The 13,013-nt window shown below is 33.3% G+C and overlaps 1 protein-coding gene and 1 long non-coding RNA gene across 6 annotated transcripts in view; one reads left to right on the top strand and one right to left on the bottom strand.

Annotated features, from left to right (window-relative positions):
- LOC127834236 (paired amphipathic helix protein Sin3a-like) overlaps positions 1 to 3,346 on the top strand; it is a 66,130-nt gene extending 62,784 nt beyond the window's left edge. For all 5 annotated transcript variants that reach the window (XM_052359914.1, XM_052359916.1, XM_052359913.1 and 2 more), the window contains exons 28-29: positions 1,162 to 1,228; positions 1,560 to 3,346. In XM_052359914.1, the coding sequence (XP_052215874.1) occupies positions 1,162 to 1,228; positions 1,560 to 1,738 (246 nt within the window). In that variant the 3' untranslated portion in view covers positions 1,739 to 3,346. The remainder of the gene's footprint in view (positions 1 to 1,161; positions 1,229 to 1,559) is intronic.
- Positions 3,347 to 5,600: 2,254 nt separating this feature from the next.
- LOC127834643 (uncharacterized) lies at positions 5,601 to 8,411 on the bottom strand. Its single transcript, XR_008028034.1, has 3 exons — positions 8,360 to 8,411; positions 6,740 to 6,824; positions 5,601 to 6,151 (listed from the first exon to the last, which is right to left on the bottom strand). It is a non-coding gene; the product is annotated as an uncharacterized LOC127834643 (long non-coding RNA).
- Positions 8,412 to 13,013: the final 4,602 nt, after the last annotated feature.

The following is a 13,013-nucleotide window of genomic DNA, read 5'->3' as shown; positions in this document are numbered from 1 at the left end:
GAGTGAAAACATTTGTATAGTTATCATATAAAAAAGAGAATAAAAAATCCTGGAGCACAAACATCACAGATGAGTTTGAACTATTTTGTCAGTGCATGTCAGAGATACTTTTTAGCATTTTATTTTTCTTTGCCTTTCATTATTTCAAGCAATTGTTCCTAAATTCCAACTAATTATCAATAAATAATTAATTTCATTAAAACAGCTGATGATTTGGATGCTAATAAACAGTTCATTAACACTAGTATACCAGGGCTCTACATTAACGGTAGTCCGACTGTCCGGGACATCCATATTGTTAGTCCGGACAAGTAAATAACGAGTTTGTGCTGAATGGACAAGTGATTGTTATAATTTAATTATATAGAAAAAATGCCTTTAAATCTGTTATTTCTGTGGAGTTGCCAAAAAAATTTTCGATTATATTAAATTTATGTTTAAATCACAAATTCCGATAGTTTCATGTGATGCTACACCGTATTGTTCACAAGGGAAGCAACCCTTAACATTTTTCTTTGACAAAATAACAAGACTATTCTCCCTTGTAAAAAAATATGCATTTTACCACACTGGTACACACCGATCTTACAGACAACTAACGTAGTGACATCTCTATGGGGACATTTTCAGGGAACATTTGGTCAGTGAGTTGTATTAATGTTGTTTAAAATATCAGTTCAGCACTGTACATATACATCTCTTTTAAACAATTTCTGCTTTATGGTGGCAAAACACAAGTTTTTGTCAGGTATTATGACTTTGTATAATGTTTAAAAATCAATAATCTCGAGTTTTCCTGTTATTCTAGTCAGTTCTTTTTGTATTGAAACTGCCTTCAATTATGTTAACATGTATTTTGAACGATTGAAGTCTTTATAATTTTGTATTATTTCATTATTTTGCAAAGAACTGAGCAGAATAAGATAAAAATGGTCAGGACATGTTGCTTTTTGGTGAGGACAAGTGAAATTTTGGTCTACTTGTCTTACCGGACAAGAGGCTTCAAAAGTGAATGTTGAGCCCTGTATACAAAAAAATCCGTATAATTTCTGCCCATTGACTTATTCATGTGACCCTTTCTGATTTCTTGTTTCCAAAATGTTATGAAATACCAGGACTAAGAAGAATAACTTGTGGACTAATATCTGTATTGCTTTTCAGTCCCACAAGGACCTGTCTCTAAAGCTGCATGGCAAATTCAGTGCATGGGTGGACAAGTGGAAAAAAGGTAGGTGTAATTGACTGTATGTATAAAATGATTTAACTATTGGAATTACTTGTTATTTCAAAATATTTATTCAGTCATGATTCTTTCTTTCTTAATTTGATTAGAAATTGGAGATGGTGGGGGTTAATCAAATTAGGGGGTTAGAAATTGGAGATGGTGGGGGTTAATCAAATTAGGGGGTAAGGTATTGTTTCCTCCCAGATGTAGTTCCTAAATTACAACCGTTTCTGTCTCTTCATTCTACCTTACATAAGAGTACATTGCAAAATATAGTAATTTTACGCCTCGCCTAAATCAAACAAATACATTCCTTTCATCATTTCTTAAACAGCTCATGTGACTCGGGAGCAGGAAACAAAATGTTCCAAATGGCTGAATGGAGATTCTGGCAACAATCGACCCTGCATCACGACCAAGGGGGACATTGACGTGACAGATAAGTCGCCATATTACAAGTACACAAAGTATCGAGTGAAGTTTCTGAAAGATCCAGAATCAGAATTGGAATGAATTGAACAAAAACTGTTGCATTGAGGAACATATGGATATTAAAAAAAGAAAGAAATTGTTCTGCTGATGAAACAAGGAATGACAAATATCTGTAATGAATAGTTTTCAGATTGTGTTTTTTTTTCAATTCACACTACTTTGAATTTATAATTAGTTTTAAATATCTGCAGTATCTTAAAGAGAAGAATCAAAATGGTTTACAAGATGGTTTAAGCTCTACTGTGGTAAATATGAAAAGTTAACAGAGTAGCTGGTGACAGAGAGTCTGATTTTGGTTCAGAATGGGACAAAATGGAGGGATGAAACATGCTGTACAGTATGGGACAAAATGGAGGGATGAAACATGCTGTACAGTATGGGACAAAATGGAGGGATGAAACATGCTGTACAGTATGGGACAAAATGGAGGGATGAAACATGCTGTACAGTATGGGACAAAATGGAGGGATGAAACATGCTGTACAGTATGGGACAAAATGGAGGGATGAAACATGCTGTACAGTATGGGACAAAATGGAGGGATGAAACATGCTGTACAGTATGGGACAAAATGGAGGGATGAAACATGCTGTACAGTTTGTTTTGTCTAAGTAATTTGACAAAGTAGTGTATTTATCAACAGATTCTCAAAATATTCACAAAGAATAGTGTTTAGGATTTTTTTGTTTTGATTGACACACTCAATAATATTTATAGTGCTTTTTTCACCTTTGAAAGGTGCATAATTATGGTGTACAATATTTGCAAAATCTGTCAGCACATATTTCCTGTCTTGTATATATGCACCATTTAGATGAGGTGATATATAATTCCGATTATTTGGAGGAAAAATTATTATCTGTAGTTTTAAGAGACCATCGACAGTTGCGTAACTTTTGAAAGCACTCTTCAAGTTCTTTCGTACATTCTAAAGTATAGTATTTTTTTACATGCCTTGTGGAAGTTACATAAAAACAAGGCTAAGATGAACTTCATCTGTTGTTTAGGTTTGTGTATGTTTTTCCGAACATTCTAACTGTTCTCACAATTATCATATCATTATCAATGCCATGTATTTGCTGCATAATCATTGTCATATATTTATCATTTCCATTACCCAGCATGAATTTATTGGTAGTATTGACATTCAGTACTTTACTTGTATAATAATTTCATTGTTTCTCATCATTTTCATCATCCCAGATTTACTTTATACGAGTATTTACGCTTCATAACTAACTATTATTCCTTTACCACTCATCTTCTGTCAAGCATTATAATGTACCTAAATTACATTTCCATAGAATACTGATAACAGCTTCTGGCTTTTAAAGGTAAATGTTGCCACTTCAGGATTTTATAATAGGGCAGTGAAGGTAAATGATTTACCAACAGTTTTTAGCAAGGAAAAGCTTGTAAGCATATTCAAATTGTACATTAACTGGTAAGAAAACGGCTACAAATCCAACTGTAGCGTCTGTTAGCCATCTTGTAAGTTTTTTTTGTTATTACATGCACACGAAACATGTATATTGCATAGTATCATTCATATTCAATTCATAGCATTCAATGTTTTGTAACTTTTCATGTAGAGATTGTAGAAATAAAGGATTTGGTTTTGTGCTAAAATTGTTTATTTTTTGCAAATAAATAAATCTCTGTTAGCTGGGGGACATGGAATTTATCTTTGAACGTTTATCTACCATCGGTGTATAAACTGTCATCTGGAAAAATATCCCAAATGCTCACGGCCTTATATCATATACTATATTTTACAGATGTCATTTTAATACCATGTATATACGAAATGGAGGATACTCAAGTCACAAAGCAAGGATTTCAGTAAATGGATGCTCTTAAAAAAATACATCAAATTATTTTCAGTGGGCTGTGACAGTCGAATCAAAACTGGGCAAATATTAACAGGTGAGGTAGTTCCTGTAAAATTGGAACACAAACAGGACCTCCTTTTTACAGGATCTATTGTCTACAGAAGATGATGTTAAAATAACCAGGTTTCCCGCCTAAGTAAATATCTCAAGAACATGTCAGTGCTCCACAAACAAAAGTAGCAGATACTTTGGAGTCTGAGTGTGCATGCCAGATAGAAGTTCCGTCAAAAAACGGCCTAAACTGACAATGGCCTAGATAAATGACATCATGCCTGGAGATTTACAGTCTAAATGATCAATATTATAAGTTACTACGGCCATTCCTAGCACACAAATTGGTATTTGTATCACATAATAGTTAAGCAACGGATTTGGACCTTCCTGGCTGGCAAATAACAATGCACAAAAATGGACCTATTGGGTGCCATTGGAAAATTCAAATAAAATCAAAAGTGTTGTGTATGCAAACGCTACGTAGAACAATTACAAAGGCGTAAAACCTTGATTATCCAACAAAGTCATTTTCTATTTTTTACTGGACGTTTGGTATTGAAAAGTTTGATGGACAGGTCGCACATACAAATATTTTACAGGGCAATGGCAAACGGTCCAGCCATGTTTGGCAGAGACTAGGGCTGGGTCTTTAAACACAAATAGAACACACTATAGAAATCTTCTGATGAGGGCATTTATTTAGTTAAAAAAACAGACCAATACAATTTATGAAATTACACACTTTGATCCTTTGAATGAAACAAAAAATCACTGCTAGTGTCATTTTTTTTCTTTATCATACATACACATGAATGCTAGTGAAAGAAGAAACAAGTTACTGAAAACTTCCCTATAGTTGTAAGTACTTTGAATGTTTCCTTCACATTCCACTGCAATCACATAAATGGTTTTGTTTCCGAACAGATTGGGTTTTGTTTGCGTTGAGACATTATATTCCACTTACAAGGAAAAGAAGAGATAGTTAAGTGAATATCATTATAAAGAACCACAACCAAGATGAAATGATTTAGTGTTTAAGATCCATGTATACAGTTCTAATTATTTACAAAAGGCCTGAGAAACACGTTGAGGGATGAATAAAGCAATAATAGAACATATCACATTAACACAGAAAATTAACAAATTAAAAAACATTAACCTTAAAAAAGAACCACATAATTGCTTTGGCTTTCTTGATCAAAAAAACACTTGTACATAGAATTTTTGAACACTAAAATTTTGTACAATCTTTAACTTCAATGACTTTTATGATTTAATATTCTCCTTTGAAAAACTTTTCCACATTTGATGGGAGAGATGGTAAATCCCACAAAATTTTATAACTTCAAATGTTGATATGCTTATATTGTTAGCAATCTATAACAAGAGCTGTCGCCATAGGATGACTTATGCCCCCTATAAACGCTTGATAGAAGTTATGAGCTTTTTCGAAACCTAAACGCGGACCCTAAGGTCAAGGTCACAGGGGTCAAAATTTGTATGCGTATGGAAAGGCCTTGTCCATATACACATGCATGCCAAATATGAAATGGCTATCTGAAGTGACATAGAAGTTATGAGCATTTTTCAAAACCTAAACGCAAAGTGTGACAGACAGACAGCCTACTATATGCCTTCTTTTGGGGGCATAAAAAAATGAAGGCCATGAATTAATTGAAACCACTTTTATCAAAGACTTGAATATTAAAATAATTAAAAATAATTATAAATTATTAAAATATGTATATTTAGTTGTTTTTTTCTTAATTAAATATGAAGACAGCAAATATTTAACAAAAATAAATGTAAACGACAATGATCTGACAAGGATGTAAATTATTCAGTGTATAATAATAATTATAGAATTAACATATATGCATAAAATGTGTATGATTTGTATAAAAACAAACGATTGAATGTTAACAAATAAAAAAATCAACACAGACAATATATATGAGACAAACTAAGCATTGGACGGATTATTTTAAACATTACACTATCAAATTTTAACTACAAATAATGAGCGTTATGTATGAACATTGATTTACTGAAAGAGAGACTTAACTACACGTGTACACATTTCATAGATATGTGTTCTACCAAAAAAGGCAAATACTAGAAACAACAGGTAAAAAAAGGTAATACAAATTACTGAACATTACATGGACTGAATCAAATAATTGTATTGTCATATTCTTAACATAAAACAGCTGAGAATATTTGTGTACTTATATCACAGTCCTTCAGGAAACGTCCAAAAGCTTATACTTCTAGAAATTGTTATACGAAAAAAAATTATGAGGGCTGCTTCTTAGAGAGATCACAGTTTGAGCAGTTCACTGATGATATCTTGCAGGCTGTTCTGGTTTAATGCTGGTTGCCTTAGCCATTTCGCTTCTGAGCAGTAAAGTTTAAGCCTGTTTCTTGTGGCGTCTCTCTGCCAGCTTTGCCTGCAGCCCCTGTTCCATGCGTGCCTTGTTCATCTGCTGGGCCTTCAGGTATTCCTCCGTGTTCTTAGCATACTGCTCTTTCAGGGCTGAGATGTCACCTAAAGTGTACCGAGAATTATTATTAAAATTGATCTAGAAATATTCTCAAATATTGAGCTCAACTTGGACTATGAGTTTTGAGTTTCCACTCAGCTAAGGACTAAGAATGTCATTTGGTACATGAAAATTCTTCAATCTTAGCTATAGGAAGACTCAAATATTTATACTAAAACTTATTGTTAATTTAGACCCAAAACATCCGTGAACACAAAATTCACCATGATAATCAACCTCATCTCAAAAATTAAGAAAACCATTAAAAGTTAGTTAGAATATTCACTTAAGTATGTTCATGAAACTAGGCCATTACAGTATATTACTTCATTAAAGTTCTCAGAGGGTTTTACATTTTCCCAAGGGGGTGTTTAAGGGCCTAGTTTCAGCTTAACAAAGAACTTGTCACTAAGGTCCCAAATTTTGTACGTGATAAATTCTATTGCCATGACAAGCAACTTACCAAAGAGAGTGTTTTCTGAGTATATAGGTTCTTGCACTAACACAATATTTCAATATTAAGCATGAATAAACAATCAAAACAAATAGATTCTTTTCATGACCAAATTATGTTGCTATGGTAACCAACTTACCAAAGAGGTCATTCTCGGAGGGCATAGGAGCCAGCTCTGACAAGGGGAGAGGGGTTGGTGCAGGGGCAGGTGGGGGTCCCTGATTCTGAAAAAAAGGGATACGTCTGAAGCGGCGGATTTTAAAAAACACGATAAGCAGTGACAATGTTCAAATGTTTTAAATATTTTCCGCCAATTGCGACACCTTCAAACTTAACCCACTTAAAGAAGTAACATTATAGGTTAAATGAACGAAATATCTTGATGTCGCATTTGGCGGAACACATTTTTTTTAGCCTTAACATGTAGCATTTTTGCTAAAAAAACAGACTTTTTTGGCCTACTGCCAAAAATCAATCATGTTCATATTGGTGAAAAGACGACGAACACAAAAAGTTTCTGTATATATTGTATAAACAAATGTAAGACAACATAAAAACAGTGTCAAATAAAGCATTTCATTGCATTTGATTTTTTCGAAAATACAAGGCCAAATAGGCACTTTCGTGAACCTAGTCCTTTCTTTTCATCATGATACTACAAGATCTCATTATCAAAGACTGGATTGTACAACAACCCATTCTATAAACTTAAGCCTTAGCCCAATTATATTTTTAACACACATTTATTTTATCACTATTATGGAATAAATGACATTGTATTTCAATGAAGCCATACCAAGAGTAACCAAACAGTAAAAATAACAGTGAGATTTCTGGCCATTTATTTAATCAATGAACTTTAGCTAATATGAAGCACAAAATTTATTTAATTGAATAACAATGAAGTGGTATCCTGCTCAGCACAACTCATTTCCTTATACTGCAGGCCTCACTCTTGTCTGTTTCTAAGCCTTGCATCATAAACTTCATCTTTATTGAACACTTACATAATATTCCCCATATCTCAAACACCGAATATGAACACATGACCTGCCAATAAACAACTTGTCCAGTGATCTTTGTTTGAAATTGTTATGACTTAATGTGTCTTTAAACGTGGGAGGCAATTCGGGAGCTACAAACCTCAACTAGACAAGTTGGATATGTCGACAGATAGAGACATATTTCATGTCCCAAATGAGCAATTATGCCAAGTTAAGAGCTAAATTTTGCTTTGATGAGTATGTTAAGTCCCATGATGATTGCAAACAAAAGAACTTCACAAATGTTCTATACAAGCTGGAGAGGATGCTGCCATGATGATTCGAAAGTAACCAGTATTGTCAAGTTTATGTGACAAAAGACAAACGAGAAGAAAAATAAAAAAACAAGGTTAGCATGAAAAGCAGGTAAGTTTATATATTAGGATAAAACAAGAGATGTGTTTGTCAGAACACAATGCCCCTATGGCGCCCTTTGAAATAAAATTTCAATATATCATTTGGCAGGTTAAGAAATTATCTCCCTTTTAAAGCTTATTACTTCGTTTGCATTGTATTTTTTTACTTTTGACCTTGAAGGATGACCGTGACCTTACACCACTCAAAATGTGCAGCTCATGAGATCATTTGATCCGGGGGCATAAAAACCCGAATCACAAGCTTCTGTGAGTGGGTCATGTTTTCATGCTAAGGATATTGAATCAAACTTGTTTGACAATGCATGCGAGAGAATGAGATATAACTAGTACAGGTGCTACCTGGGCATCTGGAACGTGAGGTCCTCCGTCCACAGGGGCGGGTCTTGTGACTTCCGATACCCTTCATGTCCATGTCTTCTGCTGACAGCTTGGTTTTGATCTACAGTGCACAAATATATACATATGTATGTTTAATCTTAGGTTCTAAAGATTTGTTATTGCTATGATATTATCTATGTATAGCGTATATCTACAGATTTATCGTTTGATATTTCCTCAGCTTATTTAAAGGAAAAGATAGATTTATTTTCACATAAATGTTTCTCTAGCTATAATGAATGCAATAATTGAATATCATTAAGAAAGACATTGCAATACATTTCAAAAAGATATAATTGTCGTGTTTTAACATGGCTTGTCTTCAATAAAATTTTGTACATGTACTATTCTTTTTTATACCTTGTAGCATTTCCAGTTTAATTACGTCTGATTTTTAAATACATCTCTTTCATTGTAGAATCCCTTGAACGTTTCGATATACTGGGTGAACTTCAGGACCCTTCCCCCGCAAACCTGAAGTTATTTTAAACATTTTACAAATACCAATTACCTTGGTTAACCCAAGAACTAACAGACAATCTCAACTTACGTCGCCCCTTGAACCCAAACCACTCAGATACCATTTTGTCTTGTTCTGTGACAATTGGCAAAATGCATGTGGGTAAAGTATTGTCCCAGATAAGCCTGTGCACTCCGCACAGGCTAATCAAGGACGTCACTCTGCTTTAATGGTATTTTTCGTTCGAAGGAAGTCCCTTTTTACCGAAAATCTTGTTTAAGCGGAAAGTGTTGTCCCTGATTAGCCTGTGCAGACTGCACAGGCTAATCTGGGACGACACTTAAGCCACATGCATTATGCCCAGTTTTCTCAGAACAAGACACAATTTTTTGTAAGATTGTTTGTTCAACTTATGACTTACATACAGTGGTGATCTACCTTTATTATATTAAATAACAAATACAGCAACAACAAAACTCAACTGTGTGCAGACCTGGCCCAACATATACAGTGAAAATCTAGATCACAAAAGGGTGTTATAAAAATGGGGTAGGGTGAAAGCCCTACCAGCCTGGTGTCATTGTCTGATTATTTGCTAAGACCAATTAATTTTAAAGTCTAACATGCTCAATTAAGATTTTTAATCGTTGTCTTTTCAATTACCAAGAATATTTGCATCGATTATTTGCTAAGACCAATTAATTTTAAAGTCCTAACATCATCATCAGCTCAATTAAGATTTTTTAATTGTTGTGTTTTCACTTGGCCATGAATATTTGCAAAGAGATTTTCATACATTTAATGTTGAATAACTCAGATGGGCTGAAGGCAAAAGGAAGCAGCAAAAGGAGAACGGGCTATTTGAATGAAATGTTTTAATAAACACTTCACTTAAATGTACGAAATTAAACTTATTACATCTAAGTGACCTTTGAATTTGAAAAAAACAACACTAAGCATTTTTAGACAACCTTAACCTTGAAATTTAAAGTATGCATCACAATTGACCAGTCGCCAAATTATTATTCGCTCCGCCCACATAGTCACGTGGTCTAGTGATTAGAAAACTCCGACAAGCAGGTCGCAAATTATAGCGCATTACGTGAGTGAAATACTATACTTGTAACGATGTATGATGCTCTTTTTATTAAAGCCGCACACTAAAACTAAACTGCTTTGTACAACTTTAATACAATCATAATTGGATGAGGAGAGAAATGGCATAATCAAATAAATGAGTTAACTATTAGACGTTCCTTATACATATTATAGGATCTGGTAAAAAAACTGTGGTAAAAATGAGCATTTATTCATATTGATTTTCAACTTGTAATTAAAACCGTCTGGCAGTGAATCCGGTTGCTATTCATATATAATTTTGAAATATTTTTATTAATGCAATGACACATCCATATCATGATGGTTTTTTGTTTATTAAAAATGTTTAGATCTTGTTTCATTGTGTTTATTTTTAAAAAGACACCGTTTTTTTAAATTTAGATATAAATTACATTTTTATTGTAACCATATATTAAGACAGGCCTAATTCGTGGTTACATTAACAGATCTAATATGCATTTAGCATTCATCTTATGTTAATTGGGAACCTGCTACATTTCACTATCGAAAAATGAAATTTTGGTATTACGTTGCTGTTCATGAACATTCGAATTGAATACATTTAGCATATTATGCATTTGTTTATTTATAGCAAGATGGCCCTTATTTGTTTAATTGGCAATTTCACATTTCTCCCCGTATCAATATATGTTGTTTTAGAAATGTTGTTGTTGTTGTATTATAAGCCTTACATTTTACACTTGAAGTCGCTTAAAGGCTAGCTAAGCCGCGTTGAAATCACCTTTTGTGTTTTAACTTGAGTTAAAACAATATTTAAGTTAACAATTTATAATGATCTCCATTGTGTATGATCCGCAGAAAATAAATATATAAGTGGAAATCATTTAAGTAATTTAATATTTCTTTTCTTGGGTACAGTACCTAACAATGCCTTAATGTTCATTCAGTCTGAGATCCAATGCAACATACTGTCATTATTAATCATCGATAATGTACGCTGAGATTAATAAGCACGTGTGGCAATAATATGTTGCCCAAATTGCTTAATAATATTGTGCATCAAACGGTATAACATGTTTTATAGAACACACAACTGGTGTGGTTACACTATTTTATTTATTGTGTTTGTTTTCTCATTACTCGTTCAAATGTTCAAGAAATAAAGATAAAATAATAACCTTTATAAAGTATGTATAGCACCTACAATTTTGAATAATGATCGAACAGTAATGATCATGCAGTTGATATAAAATCTGTGTTAACTCTTAAAATTACTTCCATTTGGTAATGTACAATACGCTTTGTTTGTGGGACAAAATGGCGGCCAGATAAACATTGCTGAGGGGTGTGTGAAAAATCGATATCTGATTGGCTGATCGAAGAATGTGGGCGGAGCGATCGATACTTTGGCGACTGGTCAATTGCGTATAAGCTAAGTTAAGTGGGGACTTTGTGCCATAAAATTTTCTAGCTTAAAAACATACAAACTGACATCTTCCAATACCCAAACGTTGCAGATAGTAAAAATAAAAAATAATTAAAAACGTGCATTTAATGTGCATATAATGCTTCATTAAGATTAAACATGCAAACAAAAGTGTGCTGTATTACGGACCTATGTTGTAGAAACCAGCTAAACAAGTATTATACATTGTAATCAGTAAAATGCATCATTATCAGTTCACATTGGAATGGCTGAGCCATTGTTGTAACTCGCATATATTCCATGGTACTACAAAATCGACCATGGAATAATAGGCTAAAATAATTTAGTTTTCAAAAATATTTATGAGCCATCTAATAACCAATTAAATTAGACTTCCCTTTTAAAAACTCCTCGAAGGAGGTTGGATAGCTGTAATTATGACCAAACGATTAGGACACAATAAATATTACAAGGCAAAATCCATCTGCATAAAAAATCACAGACACAATAAGATTTCTCATTTACTATTCATGAATACTAATTTTTTCTAGCCATAACAAGCAAATCATAATTGAGTGAACATGGTTTTGACAATCGGCTTGAGCAGGATACAGTTATATGCATTATGTTATGCAGATTATGCAGTTTTAAAACAATCATTACTGATGCTTTATAAAAAGCAATGATTTTTTGCCAATGTTTTATTTATTCAATAATTCATTAGGTTTTGACAACAGCATGACTTTTATAATTGAAAATTGTTAAAATATGATTCCCACTAACGTAAAAAAGAGCTATTACATGCAACCAATAATATTTTTCTTTTGCTGTGGATGAAAATAACAGAAAAAAGAGAACATTAATCTGCTGTCTCATTCAAACTAAAGTCATAAACGCATGCACCTCCCAAATACAGCATGCAAAACTAAATGTTTTTGTCTATCAACTTATGCAAACTACAGAAATAAACGTAAGCGTCTCCAAAATAAAATGCTTTACACTAACTGTATTTGTCACTTAAATCATGCAAGCTAAAAAGACTACTTGTATGCACTTATCAAATAATTTCTTTCTTTCAAGGACGATGTTGTTCAAATGGTGTACAATTCCTTACGTTACAATATGGAAAAAACAACGCAAGAATAGAATGAAAAGAAAGAAGGAACTGGTTCTATGAAATTAAATGTTGTCATGTGCACGTATCTGTTTACCCCCATTGAAACTTTGTCAAACAATTTCTATAGATAGCAGATGCTGAAATAAGTTTTATGGCGCATGCACTGTACACTGTTTACACAGAAAACTGAGCATATGGGTAAAGTGTTGTCCCAGATTATGCTGTGCAATCCAAACAGGCTAATCAGTGACCGCACATTCAGCGTTTATGTAACTTTTTTTTAAAGCAAGTTTCTTTCAAACAAAATCCAGTCTAGGCGGAAAGTGACAAAGCAAATGCATTAAGTTCCCCCAGAGCAGGCCTCATAACCGCTTGCATCAGTTATTTAACATCTTCATAAGGATGCTTCTTCATGACATATTTACCTCATTGAATGTCTTAGATTTTATGATTATTACAACTCAAATGGTATCTATGGTTATTCTTCTAATGCACATGGATTTCAAAACCTCTGTAAAATTATCACTGTCAA

This window comes from Dreissena polymorpha, chromosome 6 (assembly GCF_020536995.1).
Source record: "Dreissena polymorpha isolate Duluth1 chromosome 6, UMN_Dpol_1.0, whole genome shotgun sequence".
Lineage (NCBI taxonomy): Eukaryota > Metazoa > Mollusca > Bivalvia > Myida > Dreissenidae > Dreissena > Dreissena polymorpha.
The sequence above is the reverse complement of the archived record's forward strand: the minus strand, read 5'-3'. Positions and strand labels throughout refer to the sequence as shown.